General features: G+C 49.1%; 1 protein-coding gene across 1 annotated transcript; it reads right to left on the bottom strand.

Moving 5' to 3' along the window:
• Positions 1 to 258: 258 nt before the first annotated feature.
• On the bottom strand, positions 259 to 21,187 carry SCAMP5 (secretory carrier membrane protein 5). Its single transcript, XM_049613891.1, has 7 exons — positions 21,063 to 21,187; positions 9,330 to 9,393; positions 8,386 to 8,514; positions 4,968 to 5,124; positions 3,730 to 3,831; positions 3,185 to 3,302; positions 259 to 2,920 (listed from the first exon to the last, which is right to left on the bottom strand). The coding sequence occupies exons 2-7, from the start codon at positions 9,334 to 9,336 to the stop codon at positions 2,726 to 2,728; spliced, it is 708 nt and encodes a 235-aa protein (XP_049469848.1). The 5' UTR covers positions 9,337 to 9,393; positions 21,063 to 21,187; the 3' UTR covers positions 259 to 2,725.
• Between the last annotated feature and the right edge of the window lie 31 nt (positions 21,188 to 21,218).

Here is a 21,218-nt window from a genome sequence, read left to right as displayed (position 1 = left end):
CCCGTTAATCCAGGCTTCTACTTCCTCCTCAGGCAACTCAGAACTCCTCCTTCTAACAGGCAGGAGGCCTCTGTGGTAATTTCAAGGCCTACTCAAGGCTGCCTCAGAGAAAAAACCACAAACAGATGTGTGACTTTTGGGCCCTGGGAATGACAGGCCACAGACCCACTTGACCCACCCTACCTCCATGTCCCACAGCCCACAGTGAGGCTCCACACAGGCCCACATGAAGACACATGACGCAGCAGGACACACAGGGCCAAATGTTCCCCTTTATTATGGTTCACTCAGTTACCACAGACAGACATTAGCTCAGGCAGGTCAACTGCCAGTTGGACAATGGTCTGTGTCCCCCAGAAACAAGGAGGAGCAACGGGCACCAGCAAAATGCAAAAGCAGGTCACTGGCTGGCCAGACCTGAGGATTCCCAGAACTGACCTGGCCTTCCTCCAGCACTCCCCCAAGACAGACCATCCAGCAGAGATAAATTCGTGCCCAGCCCCCACTTCTCATACCGGTTCCCACCCTAGGAAAGTGCATAGTTGCCTGGAGATGCAGCATCCCAGGGCCTGGACAAGCTGGGCCACAACCAGGTAGCAGGCCTTCCCAAGAGCAGAGCCAGGGCATGGCCATATAGGTCTCAGCCAGGAAAGAAGAGGGGCAGGTAGGACAACAAATCGACCACAGGTGGCATCCAACAGGAATGGGAACCACCACAGCCCTCCTGGAGCTACCAGAGACCAAGAGAAAGGGAGCCAGAGGTCTAGGGTAGGGGAGAGGAAAAGTGAAGAAAACCTAGACCTAGGGTCTCTTTTTAGGTACTAGAGGCTTGTGACTAGAAGGCTCTGCCTTCCAGAGAGAAAATGGTAGAGCAGAGAGCCAATCATACTCTGGCCCAAGCCTAAAGGACCATTAGGAAGAGAACTTTCCAGAGCCCTTGGCTCCCCTTACAGAAAATGAAGTACCTGGAGCTCAAAGCTCAGATGGTACCTGGAAGCCCAAGTGCTGGGTTCCAGCCCAGAGTGACCAAGCTGGGTTTGGGTTTTCAGGCTAAATAGCCCAGGCAGAAGGGAGGATGGAAAACAGGTGGCTGCTCCTTTGCTGAGAATCCACTCCCCTCCAGGCCTCAGAAAGAGCCAGGGCCTCCACCAGCAACATTTTCACGATGCTTAGAACAGAACAGCCCCACAAGACTTAAATCACCACCCTGCAAGGGAAAAGGAGTTCTGACAGGGTGAGGAAGGGCCAAAAACCAAGTCTAGTAGGCAGAAAGGAGCAAGTAATCTTGATTTGAAAAAAAAAAAAAAGCCAGAGGGCTTTCCCTCCCACCCGGTCTACCCTGAAATCCCATTCCAGCCATTCATTGTGCTTGTGGATAGGACTGAGCATGTGCTTCTTCCTGGGCCCTGACTTCAAGAGCCCAGAACTGCTCTGTGACCAAAAGCAAGCTGGGGTGGGAAGAGGCACCCTCTCCTCTCACTGGGCCCTGCCTGCCTTCTCCTCCAATCTTCCGTCCAGGCTCAGCCCTCTGAGCCTGCCCCTCTACCAGACCCAAACAACAGCTATCGCTCCCAGAAATCCAATGGTCTTTCAGAGACACCTGGCACCTGCCCAATGGGCTTGGGCCAGCCAGATCTCCCTCAAAGACCAATTATTATTTGCATACCCTCTGCTCCAGCTGTACCTTTATACCCCCAAATCACCTGGACACCACCCAGCTCTTCAGAGAAGACAGTGGAATCTGCCTTCATGGGTAGCAGATGCCACCTAGCATGGGACGAGGAGAGTGACATAGGCAGAGGGGCTCAAGGGGACTCTGGAAAGAGAAGGAGGAGAAGCAGGACAGAGAAGAGAGGAGCCTTCCCCTGTAGGCCATGCTCTGAGAATCAAGGAGATGACCCTGCACTTCCACTCCCTGGGAGTCGGGTTCCCAGGTGGGCTCTGCATCTCCAGCTGCGTGCCCTCCCACGTCACCACTAAAGCTCAGCTCCTGTCTACTTCCTTGATCTGGGAATGGGCTCAGTCTCAGGAGCAGACACAACTGGCACACTCAGCCTTGGGGAAGACAAAGAAAAGCCACATGGGAAAGACAGAGACCCTGGGCAAGAAAAGAAGCCACATGGAATCTGACACCAGGAAAAGAGGAGAGGAGAAGTGGGAGGTGGAGGAGACCAGATCAGAAGGAGCAAAGGAAGATCCCTGGCCTGTCCCCACCCTCCTACCTACCACCCCCATGAGCGCTAAATACTGTTGCTTCCCAGTAAGACCAAAAGTGGAGACAGTTTCAGCTCATGACCCTGGGGAGGGGCCAGGCTTTCTGCTATGCCTCCCTGGCCCATAAGGGATCCCTGGGCCCAGGTCAGATCCCTGGTGGAGGGTGGGGGCTGGTTGAGTTCTAAACATACATCTAGCACCACAACAACAGAGACCTCCACTGTGTACTATTTCACAAGGGGACATGGACATAGCTACCACTGCACGGGACAGCTCCACGTGCAGCCCACAGCTCTCAGAGTTCTGAGAGCAAAATCCAGAGGGGTGGGGAAAGGGGGGAGACATATACATATATATATATATGTATATATATATATAACTCTGATTCTTTGTACAAAGTGGGGGAGGAGAAAAGGGAGGGGGGGAACCCTGCTTGGTCACAACTGACGATGTGGCTTGAGTCCCCATCCCACTGACCCCCAGCCCTGCCCTCCTGGTAGGCGTGGCTGGCTCACATCTCATTGGAGTATGTGTAGTTGGGGGTGGCGGAATACTGAGTCTGCGGCTGATTCATGGCACCCTGGGCCGCCCCCATGGCTGCATTCTGGGCCGCCTGCTGCACGTGTGGGTTCTTCCATGCCCCCGTGGTCCACTCCTCCTGAGCTTTGCTGAAACTCCCCCCACTGCCCCGGTAGAATTTATGAACCTGTAGGAGGAGGAGCACAAGGAAGGGTTAATCAAAGGGAGGGGGCAGACCTTCCAGGAAAGACCTGGAAACCAGAGACAAGTCCCTGTAAAAACCAATCCTCCCTCCCACACCTGCCCTGTGTACTAGGAGCAAAGTCCACCAAGCCGTTCTAGAGTGAGTCCCTTGGAAGACCTCTGGGTCCTCCTGTAACTTGGAGGAGGGTCGTTACAGATCGCAGCCCCTTCCCAAAGCCACCCTCTCAACCTTGAGGTGACCACATACCATGCTGAGAGCGATGAAGGAAAACACAGCCACAACCGTGAACATGATGGTGGGAATGAGCATCACCACTGCTGAGCCAACGTTTGTTCCGAAGAAGGAGATGGTGGCGATCCAGCCGCTGTAGGAAGAGGCCAGCTGTGGGGCTGCTGGCATGGTGACGGGTAGCCAGGAGCCACCCCACCACAGCCAGGAGCCATCTCAATGTCACAAGGAGGGGCCATATCATTGGATGCAAAGAGACCATCCAAAGGGCCTGTGTCAGTGGTTCAGAAGAATCCTTCCCCACGGCTCAGGACACAAGCTCCTCAGGCATAAGGCTTCTTTCCCTTGGGTTCTCCCATGATGCTTGACACACCTTAGCACCCCCAAAAGCCACTGCGAGGTTCTCCTTCCCCTCTGATGCTATGGGTATGTCACTATGACAACCAGACTACCCTGAATCCTCTCACAGGCTAGGCAGCTAACACAGAGAGGTAAACAATGGACACACCCGAAGTGCCACCCATACCAGCCCTGGGTCAATCCCAGACACCCCGGTCTCTTACCAGACTCCCCAGCCTGGGATGCCCACAGCCTGGATGATGCTGATGACCAGCTGGGCCATGAAGGTAAAGAAGAATGCCATGAAGCTGAAGGAGCTGTCAGTCCTGCACCAAAGGAGATGACTCCCATCACCTGGGAAGAGGGCCAGGGCTTCCCTGCCTTCAGGACCCCCAAGCCCTTCCAAGTTTAAATGAGTATGCAACGGACAGAAGAGACCTAAAGGCCTTAATTGAGAGGCAAAAATGGGACAGTGTTTACGAGGATCTTTGCAAGTTTCCGTGTATTAATCTTGTGCGTGCAACATTACATAGGGAGAGATCTCCTCATAAATGGACCCTCACAGTACACGGATGGTTGGCCCTATCGGCATAGAAATAGATGGGTTGATTATGGTAGGAATAAGTAACCCCATTGTCAAGGGGATGGACAGCCTTACTGGCACTAAGATATCTAGCTCCACTGGCACATGGATGGACATTCCTATAAGCTCAGAGACAGAAAGTCTCGTTGGTACAAGAATGGAACCCTACTGGCACCAAATAGTAGCCTAATTGGTATACAGCTGGATGATCTGATTGGCAAAGACATCTGAGGCCCCATTAGCACTGAGATTGATACTCCACTGGCACCAAGACAGATAGCCTTGTTGGTACATAGATGAATAGTCCCATTACCACCAAGACAGAAAGTCTGTTTTACACAAGGTAGACATCCATTGGCACCAAGAGAGTTAGCCCCACTTGTACATGAATGGGTGTTCCCTTTAGCACATTTAGCATCCAGTGAGTTGGATGACATCATTAGCACATAGTGTCAGTAGTACCTGGATGACTGGTTCCATTAGCACATGGCAGATACTCCACCTGGTGCCAAATCAGCTAGCCCCACAGGCACAAAGACGGGCAGCTCCACCAAGACAGGTGGTCCCATTGGCAAAACTTAACATACAGCTGCCTGGGGAAGGCAAAACTAAAATAGGCCTGATATCTATGTGCTGCCCACCCAAGGAAGTGAGAAAGTAAGTGAGGGGTGGGAAAGGAAGGAACTAAGACTCTTGACTCCCAGCACTGAGCTCTCAGGAAGCCCAAGTCCTACCTGGCAGTCTGAGCTAAGGGTGCAGAAGTGAAAGTGAGTCTAGGGGGTGGTCAAAAAAAAAAAAGTGAGAAAATATGTAGGGAAGAGACAGGGTAGATGGGCAAAGAGACAGGGCTAGGAGCTGGGGTCAGCACCAACAACTTACTTGAAGGCCTTGTAAATGGGCCGAAACCAGCAGACGTAGGAGCAGGGTGTGAAGAGGATGAGCCAGAGAAAGGCCAGGCCAAAGTTGGTGGCTCCCCCTCCTCCGATCAGCCACGCGAGACAGCCCACCAGGTTCACGGCCAGCGTGACGCTGTTCACTGCAGACCCAGGAGTACATGCACGCACAGAGACAAACACCAGACACGCACACAGACACCCAGGCCCATGCAGAGATATGTGAGCACCCAGACATGGACACACACACACATAACTCAACAGACCCACAATCAAACACATGGAAACAGCATATACACAGAGAGGTAGATACACACAAACATGCATGAAAACCACATTTACAGAGATTCACACCCACAACGCACATCAGTGAATACACACAGATACACGAGACACACATGCATACACACACAGAGGGAGTACAGACTGTAAGAAAGAAAACTGGAAGCTTAGACCAATTCCATTCCCCTCCCCACACCCACCCTAGAGATCTGAGAAATACGGAGAACAAAGAGTCTCCAGAGCAGGAACCCAGAGCCTCAGCCCAACAAGCCCCATTAAAGGGCCCCCAAAGCCTCCAGGTGGTAGAAATGCTCTTCTTATAAGAATGGCTTCAGCTGCTGGCCCTCCCATATTCACAGCAATCACCAAGCCCAAGGCACAGGAAACCCTTACATCTTCTTTTGCAAGGGGTCCAAAAAGTGGAGAGTAAAAGGCCTCGTGGAAACATCTCTTCAAGCCATTGTACCACCTACCCTGCTCTTAAAATGGGGCATGCATTGGGGTGCCTGGGTGGCTCAGTCGGTTAAGCCTCCGATTTCAGCTCAGGTCATGATCTCACAGTTTGTGGGTTCGAGCCCCGCATTGGGCTCTGTGCTGACAGCTCAGAGCCTGGAGCCTGCGTTGGATTCTGTCTCCCTCTCTCTCTGCCCCTCCCCTACTCATGCTCGCTCTCTCTCTCTCTCTCTCTCTCAAATAAATAAACATTAAAAATGTTAAAAAAAAATAGGGCATGCAGCAGTGGCTGGGATCTCAATCTCTATCTAATTCATTTCTTAGATAACTATTATGCCACTTCCTCCAAGAAGCCTTCCTTTACTACTCCAACTTTATTCATGTCCCATCCCTCTGACCGCTTTCAGACCTGGGCTGCTCTCATGCATGGTTTCCCAAGTACAAATGCCAGCCCATCAACCACACTAGAAGCTCTGCAAGAGCAGAATCCAGGCTCCCTCTCCTCTGTGTCCATATACTCTAGATGAACTCAGAATCACAGCATCACTGAGTCACAGACAGCAGAAACCTCACACACAGGGCTTCTGACCTCAGGGTGCTCCCTTCCTCAAACGTTAAGTTGAGTCCCTTCAAGGCTCCACAAAGATCTGCTGAATAAACAAAAGCAGGCGGGCTCACTCGTGGCCTCAAACAGCGAGACATCTGGTCTTGGTTTCTGAATAGAACCCTTAAGCATCTCAAGGGTTATATACATTTCCTTGGGAGCATAGCATCTGGCAGGTGCCTGGTGAGGACTTAGGAAGATATTTATAGCCCTTAAATCCAGCCCCTGGATTTTCTCAGGGGCAGAATTCCCAGAGCTCAGGGTCAAGTGGGGTGCTCCCCAAGTCTGTTCTGACAATGCTGTCACCTGGGCACAAAAACCCATCTCAGGGCCCCTCCTAACCCTGGAGCATTTCTTCCTGTCCACTTCAGTTGTATTTCCTCCATCTCTGTGTATTGCCCCCCAATTCCCCACAACTTTGGTGTTCTTACTGATTTTATTTGCTCTTTACATAGAACAGATATTAACTTGTTTTTATATTGGTTTATATCTCTCTTCCCAGATCCCATCTCTCTCCAGCTCCCTGGATCTAGTGCCTCTGTTGCAATTATTCCACTACCTCTTTGGAACAGACATCCATTGACTTGGCTGCTCTCTCTCCAACCATCAGCTTTTTTCTATCTCCACTTTTCTCTCTGTCAAGCTTGGATTCCATAATTCATCACACTTTTTCTAATTCCCTCCCCTGCCTGGTCTTCTGATCACAGTCACCCTTGATGAACACAATGCCCACCTGCATCTGAGCTGAATGTTGCTAGAAAAGAAGGAGCCTACGGAGAAGCCTGGTAGGACTATGAATTCACAGCGGCCAACCCCAAACAGACCCTGAGCATGGCCCAGAAGTCTTCAGGGTCATGTGTCTTTGGATAGTGTCCTCACCCTCTGCCCACAAATGCTATCATTCTAATCCCACTTTCCTCAAAACTCCCATCCTCACTTCTACATCACATTTGATGGGAAGAAATAGAAGCCATCAGAGGCAACCTCCTCATTCTCTTCCCAACATCTACAGACCTTCTCACACCTGCCCCATCTCTTCCTCCTCTCATGTTACACAGGGAAAGATTCCTTCTCTGCCCAAAGGCTAAGCCAGGGCTTGAAACTGAGTCTGTCTGTCCCCACACTCTTTCTATCACTCCATGAAGGACCTGCTGCAAAGACAGCATTCTTTACCACCTTCCTGGCACAAGCAATCACCTCCCCAAGTCAGCAGCTAAGTGCAGGCCTGACTCAAGGCAACATCACACCTGACACACCCTGCTGTGGTCACACTGCAGGTCTAAGGTACCTTGAGGCCAGTACCCAGCACAGGAAAACCAGCCTGCCCTGCGTATACATGCCTAAGAGGTACCTTTGACCAGCCTGGGCAGAGCAAAGTCCCATCCCCCTAAGATGACACTTTCCCACCAACCTGCCACAGCCCACCAGCAACTGGAGTCTTTAAACTCTGGATCTCGACATTGTAGAACATCAGAACTCTAGATTCTTAGAGAAGTACAGACCGCACAACACAGAACTCCTTGGAACCACGGTGATCACTGAGCCAACACCCTCTTCCTATAAGTGAGGAACCTGTGGCTTAGGAAATAGGGCAACCAGCCCCATTTGATCTTGTATCTCCCAACTTCTAGTCAGTGCTCTTTTCTCTGAGCAGTTTTCCAAAGAAAGCAAGACAAATGTGGCTTTGAGACAAGGATTCCTGTCCAAATCCAGAATCCTGAGGTCCTGGCAGCCACCTGGAGAACCACTCCAGTGGGAAGGGGAAGGGAGAGCAAAAAGAGAAATGATGCTACAGACAGAGCCCCTCACCTAGATGCTCTGTGAATGGGAAGTGTAGGGAGAGAAGGGAGGAGAGGCCTAGATGGGGGGCAGGGAGGATGAGGGAAACCAGGGCCCAGATGGGTAGTCAACCCATGAGCAGAACCTGCTGGGAGGTGGCCCATGCAGATGCTGCAAGGGTGGACAGCCAAGCCTGCAGGCACCCCACCTTGATGTCTGGCACGCACCAGCCGTCCTCCCTCCCCCACCCCGCCCCCGTGGCCCACCCCCATCCTACAGCACTCACACATCCAGAGGTAGTAGAGGCGCTTGGTCATGCTGAGATGCTGGGGAGGAATGTCTGCCTCAAAGTCTTGGTAGAAACATGGCTTCAAGGGGATGAATTTGGGCAATGGTGGGAAGTTGTTCACTTTCTCTGTGGGTGAAGCATATCACATAGCATCACCTTGAACGTCCCACTCCCCGATGACCCAGTGTGATCACTCTTGCCCTGGTTTCAGCTGTCCCCCGGCCCCTGTGGTCACAGGCTACTTTGCTATCCCCACACAGCCATCCCTGCTTCCTCAAGTCTGCTACAAGGTTCCCAAAATAACCAAAGGCCCTGAGGCAGTGTTGCTGTCTCTCAGAAGAGAAACAATAAATACTGTCCATCAGGGGCACAGCTGCCTCCATGGTGGGGGAGCCAGTTCCAGGCAGATGAAGCAGGATGGGTGAGCCTGGAGACAGGAGTTCCCGTGTCCACTCCAATATTCACGTTTAGGAGCAAGTTACCACCCCTCCCAGGACCTCCGTTTATCCAGTCGGGTAGGGCTTGAGCTAGATAGTCTCTAAAGGTCCCTCCAGCTCTGGCACTGTGTTTGAGCCTTTGGAAACCAAACAACTCAGAAATCAGAAGGAAAGGGTCTCAGAGTATTAAAGAGCAATAGTGACAGAGGGGACAGGGACTGAGCCACCCTTGCTGCTTATCACTCAGATGGCCAGCAGGACCAAGGCATCAGGGTGCTCAATCTCTGGTCCCCAGGGTCAGAGATCTGACAGAGAGCTCGACAATGTCATGTTGAGGGTCTCAAATAGATAGCCTCAGGGGGAGACCAGGGAAAGCCTGGGGAGGACAGAAAGGAAGACAGAAACAACTTGACCTCCAAAAACTAAAAGGGATAAGGAAACTAGGAAGGGGGCCACCCACCCTGTGCTCACCTGCATATCCTATCCACATGACCCTGTCCTTACCTGCCATGATGGAACGGGTGGCACCAGCTGGCCCAGAGGCCTGCCCACGCCTCTTTGTCTTGACCTGGAAGGAAAGAAAAGCCAGAGAAGGATGAAGATCAGGACTGGCCCGACCCAGTCCCTCTCTCAGCCCTGGTAGGGCTAGAAGCTCCTCAGGGAAGAACTGAGCTGTAACCCCCCACAGTGGGATGAACCCAATGGAGGCAGCTCCCATACTGAGCCACCAGCCCTCCTTCCAAGCACTCCTGCCCTTTGTTTCAAGGCATAAAGTCTATCTTCAGAAACAAACCTGGGAGGGGACCCCATGAGGGAAGGCAAATGACAGAGAAGGCCTGAGGAGGCTAGAGACCTCTGAAAGAGAAAATTCTATTCCTTGACCCTGAACATGGCAGACCTGGTATCAGTCACAGGCTGGCCTCCCCGCTCTCCCGCCTTTGCCTTCCGTCAGTTGTTTACTTACTGAGGATTTGTAATATGTTAGGCACCGGGAGACAGCACGATGTGGTTCCTGCCCTCTGCATGAAACAGTCAATAACCTGTGGAGTACCTACGCTAAAAGGGAAGGGTGGCCACCATGAAAATATGCACAATATAGAGCAAGGTGATCTAACCCAGTGTGGGAAGTCAGGGAAATTCAATGTAAGCAGTGAGCAAAGACCTGAAGAATACAGAGGAGTTGCCCAGAGCAAGGCAGCCTTCCAGGCACAGCAGAAGGCAAGCACAGACTCTGATGCAGGAAGAAGTCTCACACTTTTATGGGAAAGAGGGCGACCTTGGCCAAAGCAAAGAGTACAAATGGGAAGCAGCAGGAGTGAGACTGGAGGGGAGGTGAAGGAAGCAGGGAATGATTCTTGAGGCCCTTAGGAGGCAAGTTTGAACGGGCTCAGAGGTGGCTCTGGGGAGTGGGGGGAGTGAGACCATCAAGAAGACTTCCTGCCAGCTTAAACCACTGATTGCATGACGGTGGGGCTATTAACTGAGATCTCCATCATGGGCAGAAACCAAAAGAACAGGCACAGGGTCCCAAGAAATACAAGAAGCTGCTGCCTTACAGACATGCTAAGTCCAGGGCTGCCTTGTGGGCATTGGGAATATTCAAAATCAGAAAATGGTCTATGACCAAGCACCAAGGTGATGCAACACTTAAAAGCTGGGTAGAGAGTTCTATAAAGCTTAAAAATAGGCAAAACAAGGGGAGGCTGGGTGTCTCAGTTGGTTGAATGTTGGACTCTTAATTTCAGCTCACGTCATGATCTCATGGTTCATGGGATCAAGCCCCATGTAGGGCTCTGTGCTGGCAGCACGGAGCCTGCTTGGGATTCTCTCTCCCCCCGCCCTCTCTCTCTGCCCTTCCCCTGCTCTCATTCTCCTGCTCTCATGCACTCTCTCTCTCTCAAAATATATAAATAAACTTAATTATATATGTGTGTATATATATATGTGTGTGTGTGTGTGTGTGTGTGTGTGTGTATATACGTATATATACATATATATGTATATATACATATATATATATATATACGTATATATATAGGCAAAACGAATCTATGGTGTTAAAAGTCAAGAGGCAGGGAAACAAAAAATAAATAAATAAATAAAGTCAAGATAGTGTTACCATTGAGGGAGCAGGGAGCATAAGCTGAAGTATTGGTAATGGTCTGCTACTGGGTCTGGGAGCCGGTTACATAGTGTTGACTTTGTGCAAATTCATCAAGCATGAGATTACAATTTGTGCACTTTCCTGTGTGTTAGGAAATTAAAAGTTTGCATAAAAAGCAAGAATAAAAACAAAAAACAAAACCCTCGTAGAGTTCCAGTCAAATTCCTCTGGATCCAACTAAAGGTTTGGGCAGTTATAATCTTTTTTTTTTCTTAAATGTTTTTATTTATTATTTTTGAGAGACAGAGAAAGAGCATGGGGGGGGGGGGTGGAGGCAGAGAGAGAGGGAGACACAGAATCCTAAGCAGCCTCCAGGCTCTGAGCTGTCAGCACAAAGCCCAATGCGGGGCTCCAACTCACCAGTGGTGAGATCATGACCTGAGCTGAAGTCAGACGCTTAACCAACTGTGCACCTAGGCGCCCCATAATCTTTTATTTAATGCTTTTTTTTTTTTTTTTTAAGAGAAAGACAGAGTGCGAGTGGGGTAGGGGCAGAGAGGGAGACACAGAATCTGAAGCAGGCTCCAAGCTGTCAACAGAGGCTGATGCAAGGCTCAAACTCATGAACTGTAAGTTCATGACCTGAGCTAAAGTCAGAAGCTCAACCGACTGAGCCACCCAGGCGCCCCGGGCAGTTATAATCTTTAATGGCTCCTTTGTGATATTAAATCAAATACCTATATAGAAACCCAACAACACCTACTATAAAAGGGAAAAAGATAGGCATGATAGAGGGCCACAAGAAATGACACCCTTATACAGATGCATTCATTGTAGCATTGTTTGTAACACCAAAAGATTGGAAACAATCTACACATCAATAGGGGACTGATTAAATAAATGGTACAGTCATACAATGGACTGTTCTGCAGTCCTCTGCAGCTATTTTTCTTTAATTTTTTTTTTTTAATGTTCATTTATTTTTGGGAGAGAGAGAGAGAGAGATAGAGTACGAGCTGGGGAGGAGCAGAGGCGGGGCGGGGCGGGGCGGGGGTGGGGGAGCTCAGGCTCCAGGCTCTGAGCTGTTAGCACAGAGCCCAACACAGGGCTTGAACTCAGGAGCCACGAGATCATGACCTGAGCCGAAGTCAGACACCTAACCGACTGAGCCACCCACATGCCCCTAATGTTTATTTATTTTTGAGAGAGAGCGTGAGTGGGGGAAGGACAGAAAGAGAGGGAGAGAGAGGATCTGAAGCGGGCTCTGTGCTGACTGCAGAGAGCCCGATGCAGGGCTCGAACTCACAAACTGCGATCATGATGTGAGTTGAAGTCAGATGCTCAGCAGACTGAGCCACCCAGGCAACCCCTCTCTGCAGCTATTAAAAAAAAAAAAACAGTGATGTAGGGGTGTCTGGGTGGCTCAGTCAGTTAAGCATCCAACTCTTGATCTCAGCTCAGGTCTTAATGTCAAGCTAGTGAGTTTAAGCTCCGCACTGGGCTCCACACCTATTTAAAAAAACAAAACAAAACATGAAGATCTTCATGATTATTAGTCATTGAAAAAATGACAGACATAAAACAGTCTAGACAACAGACAACAAAAGATATAGACATAGTCAAATAATATGCTACCTTTCATAGTAGAAAAAAAAAAAAGGAGGGGAGAGGAGAATAAAAATGTTTTTTCCTTTTTACCCAATAATCCTACTCTGGTTATTTACCCACAAATAAGAAACAATAAATACATATGTCATTCAATGTGACACTATTTTGCAATAGCAAAATGTTGGAAGTAATCTAAATGCAACTGTTTGAATAAACTATGGTATATCATTCAACGGAGTACTACATAGATGTAAAAAGAATGGAGATGATCTCTATTAATTGCTGTGGAATGACTTCCAGGATATACCGTTAAATGAAAAAAGCAAAATACAAACAAGTATAAATACTATGCTATCTTTTGTGCAAAAAGGGGGGGAAGGGGAAAGAATATACATACAAATTGGCTTATTTTTGCAAAAGAAGCACAGAAAAAGTAAACCAGACACTAAAAAAAAAAAAAATGGCCACCAAAAAATGTGATAGAAGAGCTAGGATGAGTAGTGAGACTTCCCTGGGCAAGAATTTATACATACTTTGTACATATAATATCTTACATATTCAAAAATGTACACCAGAAAGAAAAGCAATTCTAAAAGTGAAATAAAATCAAATGAAGCTAACTGTACAGGAAATTGATAACAACCACATAGAAAAAAGAACTGGCCAAGTAACTTTATCAGAGCACTCTGTGTTCTCTTAAAAGGATACATCTCAAGGACAAAAATAACTGGAAAGAAACCTGAAGTATAAGCAACTTTACTGTTACTGTTGGTATAGTGTAGCAATGCTGAAACCTTGTCATGTGTACGCTAAGAGAGGACATATGATGTCCGGGGTTGATGTCGTTGGAACCTGGGTTCTCACTGTTAAGAGTTTGGAGAGAGAATATGCAATGTGGGAAAGTAAGAGCCCAGGAAAAGCAAGTTTTTAATAGATGTTTCGGTATCATTACATCTTAGTATTATTATGGAAATAGTTTTTTTTAAGTTTTATTTATTTATTTTGAGAGAGAGAGTGTGCGAGTGCAAGCGGGGGAGGGCAGGGAGAAAGAATCCCAAAGCAGGCTCCAGGCCGTCAGCACAGAGCCCGACATGGGGCTCGAACTCACAAACTGTGTGATCATGATCTGAGCCAAAATCAAGAGTCAGACACTTAACCCACTGAGCCACCCAAGTGACCCCGAGACATCTTTCTGAATTAAAAATCACGTAAATGTATTATCTGTTCAAAAATATAAATGGAAAAAACAAAAAAAGGCAGAAGAGGATGAGCTGGCAAAGAATGAGAAGGAGCAGCCACTGAGGCAGGAGGAAAACCAGGAGAGCATGGGGTCTCCAAAGCCAAGAGCAGACAGTGGACAAATATGACAGATGCCACTGCGAAGTCTGGCATGAAAAGAGCTGAACACTGAGGTACATATAATACTCAAAAACCTCAAGTCATCTGTGACCCTGCAAGAATTGTTTTGATGGCCATGGAGATGTGTGGGGTGGGCAGCAGAAGCCAAATTACAGCTAGCTGAACAAACTAGCAAACTGAGAGTAGACACAGACAGCTCTTTGAAGAAGCCTGCCTAGGAAGAGAATAGAGATAGGTGAGATATGGGATCCAGAGAGGGCTGCAGCTGATGATTGTTCAAGATGGAAATAAGCTAGGGATGTGAAAGATCAAGGGAAAGGTTGCATTTACAACAGACACAGAGGTTAACCGGAAAAACAAGCCCCTAAAAAGGGGAGAAGCAGGGGGTCAAGGAGGTGGGACAAGCCCCAAAGCTAGCAGATGGGAAGGAGAACATGATGCAAGCACATACAGGCTTGAGACCCTGGAGAGGACAGTAAGAGTCCCCTCCTTGTATCTGCCTCAATTTTGTTTATTGTATAGGAGACAGGATGGGGTTGAGAAGGAAGAGGTAAGGGTGGAGAACCCAGTTAAGTCAATGGACAATTACAACACAGCCTGAGAGATGCCCTGGAAGAACAAGTACAAAAAGCTGTGGGAACGGAGGAGCACCTCCCTGGTCTGTCCTGGAGGAGCCACGGAGGGCTTCATAGAAGAAGCAATATCAGAGCTGAATCCTGAAGGATGAATAGGAGTCGGCCAGGAGACGATAGGAAAGCAGGTGAAAGTCAGGAGAGCCACAGCATGCATATTCAAGGGATTGAAAGGGTAGAGCAAGAATGAAGCTCAAAGTGAAGGGAGAGAAGGAAAGGCAAAAATAGTGCTGAAAGGTAGGAGGGGCCAGGTCATCCTGGCCTTGAAGGCCACCGGCAGAATTTGGGCTTTATCCTCAGGAGCCTTGTGAGCCACTGAAATATTACATTCCTCTTTTTCTTTTAAAATATATAGCCTCGGGGCGCCTGGGTGGCTCAGTCAGTTGAGCGTCCGACTTCGGCTCAGGTCACGATCTCATGGTCCGTGAGTTCAAGCCCTGCGTCAGGCTCTGGGCTGATGGCTCAGAGCCTGGAGCCTGCTTCCGATTCTGTGTCTCCCTCTCTCCCTGCCCCTCCCCATTCATGCTCTGTCTCTCTCTGTCTCAAAAATAAATAAAAACGTTAAAAAAAATGTTTTTTTTAAATATATAGCCGTGGGGCACCTTGGTGGTTCAGTCGGTTAAGTGTCCAACTTTGGCTCAGGTCATGATCTCAGGTCATGATTCATGAATTTGAATCCCACACTGGGGGCTCTCAGCACTGAGTCCACTTCAGATCCTCTGTCCCCCTCTCTCTCTGCCCTCCCCCACTCATGTTCTCTCTCTCTCTCTCTCAAAAATAAATAAATAGGTTCAGTCAGTTGAGTGTCCGAATTCGGCTCAGGTTGCAATCTCATGGCTCATGAGTTTGAGCCCCGCTTCAGGTGAGCTCAGGTCCCACTTCAGGCTCTACATGGACAGTGTGGAGCCTACATGGAATTCTCTCTCTCTCCCTGTCTCTCTGCCTCTCACTCACTGGAGCTCTCTCTCTCTCAAAAATAAATTAACTTAAAAAATATATAGTAAAAAAAAATAATAATAATAAATAAATATATATATATATATATATATATATATATATATATGTATATAGCCTGATGGGGCACCTGGCTGGTTCAGTCAGTACAGCATGTGACTCCTGATCTCAGGGTTGTGAGTTCAAGCCCCACATTGGGCATAAAACTCACGAAAGAAAGAAAGAAAGAAAGAAAGAAAGAAAGAAAGAAAGAAAGAAAGAAAGAAAAATAGGGGCGGGGGGTCACCTGGCTGGCTCAGTCAGCAGAGCATGCAACTCTTGATCTCACGGTTGTCAGTTCCAGCCCCATGTTGGGTGCAGTGATTACTTAAAAACAAAATCTTAGTGTCAGAGAACTAGAGACAGACAGAGAGAGAAAGTCTCATTGTTAACTAATTGTAATTTAAATAAAAAGTAAAAATATATCTGTATAGCCTCACCGTTTTGGTTTTTTTTTTATATATAAAATGAAAATATGTTGCTTTTTACCTATGTATAAAAATATTTGCAAGTTATAAAAAACAAAGTGCACACGGCGCCAGGGCGGCTCAATCAGTTGAGCATCTGGCTCTTGACTCTGGCTCAGGTCATGATGTGGGATTGAGCCCCATGCTGGGCTCCGCACTGAGCATGGAGCCTGCTCAAGATTCTCTCTCTTTCCCTCTACCCCTCTCCCCTGCTCGTGCTCTCTCACTCTCTCTCTCTCTCTCTCTCTAAAAGAAATGTTTTTAATCTTAAAAAAACAAAGTGCATAAAGTTGAAAATAAAAGTTCTTCTAAACCCACCTTCTCAGAGGCCACCCCTTTAACAGTTTGACCTTTAGGGTTTTGTTTTTAATGTATATATCAGCATACATGACCAAAACGAGATCATTTTATACATGCTGTTTATAACCTGTTTTTTTCCACTCAACAATATCTCTTGAAAATGTTTCATATCAATGAATACAGGTTATCTCAATATTTTTAATGACTGATCAACTGGGTTGACGCTATCACGGCCATGAAGCAGGTGTGACATGGGCTGATTTGGCAATTCAGAGGCCACAGTTTCAGGAAGTGGTGGGTGGGGTAGAGGCCAGCTGCCAAGAAATGAAAACAGGAGGAAGAGAAAGGAACAAGTCTAGCAGACTAGTTTTTCCAAACTTTTAGCTGAAATTTAAAAAAAAAAAAAATTATGTTTTTTATTTATTTTTGAGAGAGAGAGAGAGAGAGTGAGTGAGTGCTGGGAGGGGCAGAGAGAGAGGGAGACACAGAATCCAAAGCAGACTCCAGGTTCTGAGTGGTCAGCAGAGAGCCCGACGCAGGGCTTGAACTCACAAACTGTGAGATCATGACCTGAGCCGAAGTCAGACACTTAACCAACTGAGCCACCCAGGCACCCTTGGCTGAAATTTTAAATACACACACACACACACACACACACACACACACACAGAATATCAGTGACAACACTGAAACACCATAAAGCAAAGAACGAACAGCCGTCACCTCTGGGTAGTGAAATTAAAGTTGTTGATTTTCTTCCTTTTTTCTTTATTTTCTAAAATTTCCACAATGGTCTCATATCACTTTTGTGGAGGACAAAGCAACAGGTTTACAACAGCAGCAGCTAGAGGAGGACATAGGGTTAGAAAGATTTATCCAGATAGAATACTTGAGCATATATATTTAGAAGCGGGAGGAAGGCATTATGGAAAACAGTGGAGAGGCTGAAGATACAAGAGAAGGGAAAATAGCTGATGGCCAGTGGGACCTCAGAAGACAGAAAGGGCCAGCATCCATAGCACAGAGTAGGAGCATTAGACTAGGAGCCCTCCTTCCCCTAGGATTTGAGAAATCCAATTCAAGAAATGGGGAAACATGGTTGCGGCTTCACCTCCCACATACCTAACCAACCACCCTCTCTGTGAGTAGAGTTTTAGGAGAGTAGTCCAGTTTGGAAAACTCCTCCCATGAAATGGAATGGGGAGCTGATGGGAAGAGGGGAAGGGTTTCTACAAGTAACGGAGGGACAGCTGAGGCTGTAGACCATGCTCTGAAGTAGAACCAGACTGCTCTGGTATGTGACAGCCCCCAGAAACTTCCACATTCTGAGTGTAGAATCCAGATTTGAGGGGTCTGCTGTTAGAGTGGGACATACTAGCAAAGTTGTATGGCTGTTGAGAGCGCGGGCCAGTGGGCCATGGGGTCTTGGAAGGACATGGAAGGTGTGGGACAGAGAAAATGGAGATGTCAGAAAACTAGAGGTCTCCTCAAGGTCACAAAGCAGATAAAATAGAAGTTAAACTGTGCTTCAAGAAGACTGAAGCTTAAGATTTCAGAGGTAGTCACATGCCAATGATGACCAGACTCAAATGTGGCTGGTAGAAAGGGTGGTAGAAGGAGGCAATGGAGTGAATGACAGCGGTCCAGCACTAAAGTCCTCCACGAAAACAAAGAAGAGAGGTGTGTGTGCATAGGGGGCAGGTAATAACTCAGATTGTGGGAGACTCAAAGGAGGAGACTCTAACCCTGCTCCAGCCTGACTCCCATCCTGCTCCCAGGCTGTCACCCAAAGGTGTGCCCATGGTTACAGAGAAGTCAGTGTAGCAGACTATGGATGACTCAGTGCAGGAGAAGCCAGAGGACAGAGCAAGACTGTTTCTTTTGTTAATCCAGAGAATTTAGGATTGGGAGGGCTGTGGAAGGTTAGGGTCACAGTAATGGAGGGCTCTAAGCTACTCTGCCCTTATTTCAGGGCTAGCCTGTGTGTGTGTGTGTGTGTGTGTGTGTGTGTGAGAGAGAGAGAGAGAGAGAGAGAGAGAGAGAGAGAAAGCCTGCAGTCACTGGTCTCTGCAAACCAAAATTCTTAGACTGCAAAATGGGAGAAGGAACAATCTGTTGTTCCACTGAGGCTTTCATAATATTGGATAGAGAGCTAGAGGGGTGCTACATACCTCCTAAAAATGTAGGTCTAAGGAAGCACCTCCTTAGTTATTAATAAGATAGCAAACACTACCTGAATTTTGTTCCAAAGAACCCAGACTGTCATTTATTCCATTTCTTACTATGAAGCTGGGAGGACAGAAAATCTTGAAGTGGAGAGAGTGAGGTCCATGGCAGAGAGAAGGGAGTCAAGCCTGGCCTCAGATCAGGCTAGAGACCTGGGGCTAGTTCAAGGGCTTCCTGCTTACCAGCCTTCCCTCCTCTCTAGCATGAGTCTCTCATCCTTGGCTTAGTAATGGTCATTTTCTTCCCGCCTGTCCAGAGCCTATCTGCTAAGATGGAAGTTCCCCCCTCTTGCTCTACCTCTGGTCCCCTTATCCCACCCCAGACCCCACATCCCCAGCCCTGAAGTCCCAGAACTATGAATCATCCTCAGAAAACAGCACTCATCTGGCATTGCTATCACTGTCGTGTGATTACTCTTCAGTGCCCGTGCTGATCCCGAGCCTGACATTCAAAGCCTCGTGTCAATCAGCTACAAACTTCCCAAACCACCACCTCTGCTTCTCCACCATAGGCTGACCTGCCTCTGACACAACCAAGTTTCACGCAGAAGATCATGTCCAGCCACCTCCTTGGCCTCCAGTGCCCCATAACCTGTCACCTCCTCTAAGTCCTACTATTTTTTCACATCCCACCTCTTCTGGGAAGACTTTCCAGACATCCCTGCTGCACATCCCACTGCTTCAATTCTGAATCTGTTATTGGGCAGCAAGTGCTCACTCATTCTCATCCAATCTCTTCCTCACTCCCTCATGGATGAGTATTCCAGGAGGGATGCAGCACAGCACAGCACAGGGATGCAGCACAGGGCAGGGCACAGAGCACAGTCAATCCCTGTTCTTGCTTAAGTTTTGAGTACCCTCCCAAGGGGTGAGAGTGGAGTGCCTGCTGCCCTCTCCCCAGTCAGGCTAAGCCCACAACCTCTGTCAACCCTGCTCTACCACACTTCCTCCTGGAAACTTTCAGAGATCCAGGCTGTCAGCAGGGAACAAAGTGGAGTCAGTAGAGGAAATGCTGTGGGGAGGGGGAAGAGGTGGGGGGGAGGGAGCAGGAAAGGAAAAGTTAGAAGAACTGGGAGGGACACTCTAAACTAGAACAAGTCCCTTCCTCAAGGGAGGACAGTACTTAGTCCTGTTACTTCTTCCCCAGAGAAAAGTGCTGGCAAAGAGCTACCCAAGAGGGGAACCAACTTGTTCAGAGGTAGCCAATTAGCCAGGGAAAAAGTGAAAGAAACAGCTACAGAGCCCAAGGCCCCTATCCAGAGCTCTCCTCCCAGGATCCCACTAACTCTCCACAGGTTTGCTACACCGAAAACTCTTTCTGTGACCTATTACCAGAGACATCCTTTCTCAGCTCTAGGGACTTTGCCTTCAGGCTCACCAAGTGAGCCCAGGTTAAATTTAAACTAACAAGATTTGTATAGCCCCAAACAAAATCTGTCAGTCATGCTCCTACAAGAACCATTTCTCTTTCAGAGCCCTGCGCCTGTGCAGATAGAACAGGTAGGGCACAGGTCGCAAAATTCTCCAGACTTCCGCCACCCCGTGGGCACCTTCACATGGCTGGGGTCCCAGGGGGGCCTCCCCAACAGCTGTGCTTAGTTCCTACCGCTTTGCCCATACCACTCCCAGAGAATGCTCTTTCTTCACTCTCCCCCATCCAAATCTCCCCTCCCCCCAGAAGTCTATTCACTGGCTCTCGCCTCCCTTTCTCCTTATGTCCCTGGGAAAGTCTGCCAGGCCCTAGCTGATTTCCCCATCCCGGAGCTGGGGCATTACCGGTTTGAACCGCCAGAGATTGTGATGAATTCTCAGTAGAAATCTCTACTTGGTTTCCCCAACCCCCAGAGCAGGAGCTCCCTGAGGTAGGGGCTGGGATGGGTTCCCAAACGCCTCACCCCCACCCTCATAGCCAACTCCTGCCAATATTGGAATGAGCTACGTCCTGCGTCCCCAACTCACTACCCCAAAACCCTGGTGGAGCCCAGGCTCAATCAAGCCAGTGTACCCATCCCCCATAACCCTTAGGCGGTTCGGACCCGCCGACTAAAGGTCGGGAGAGGGACAGGGGACACAGCCTGGGTCCATCTGCAGGGACCTCTTGTGAGAAAAGACCCAAAGGAGGCCACTGTCACCCCCGTCTCCAGTCGCCCCCATCCTCGGCCATGTGCAACATCTCCCCCACCCCCCGACAGGGGGAAGAGGCCGGTTTCCAGGGAACACCAGGTGGGGCTGGGGGAAAGTAGGGCCCAAGGCCCAGGCTCCAGAATCCAGGGGTCTGACGTCACCCAAGACCCAGGTTCCCTCTGCGGGAGCTGGGAATGGGGATGGTGGGGGTTAGAGGGACCTGGAAGCACCTGGGACGCTCTTCTCCTGCCCCAATCAGGGAAGGTCACCTCGACTCCCCACCTCTCTAGCAGCTCGGCCTGCCTGCCCCTGCATGCAAAGGTGAAGCGTAGGGGGTACAAAGCTGGATAGTGGGTGACCGCATCTCGCCCTGCGCCCAGCTTCCCTGGAAATCCCTTCTCCCGGCCTTCAGGCCCAGGACTCACCCGCCGCTGCCGTTCGGCTGCCGAAAGGCCGTCGCCCTGCTCTGCGCTTCACCCAGCGATGCGGCGCGGAGCCTGCCGCGAGCCGCTCCGGGGCTGGGGGCGGGGAGCGCGCGCGCGCTCCTCCTGCCGGCTCCTCACGCGCCCGCGCCACCCTCG

Source organism: Panthera uncia (assembly GCF_023721935.1).
Source record: "Panthera uncia isolate 11264 chromosome B3 unlocalized genomic scaffold, Puncia_PCG_1.0 HiC_scaffold_1, whole genome shotgun sequence".
NCBI classification, from domain to species: domain Eukaryota; kingdom Metazoa; phylum Chordata; class Mammalia; order Carnivora; family Felidae; genus Panthera; species Panthera uncia.
The sequence above is the reverse complement of the archived record's forward strand: the minus strand, read 5'-3'. Positions and strand labels throughout refer to the sequence as shown.

Coding starts and splice junctions, on each gene's coding strand:
- SCAMP5 (XM_049613891.1), bottom strand. Junction 5,125..8,385: donor CCTCTACTACCTCTGGATGT/GTGAGTGCTGTA, acceptor CTGGGTCTGCAG/TGAACAGCGTCACGCTGGCC. Junction 3,303..3,729: donor ATCCCAGGCTGGGGAGTCTG/GTAAGAGACCGG, acceptor CTCTTCCTACAG/CGGCTGGATCGCCACCATCT.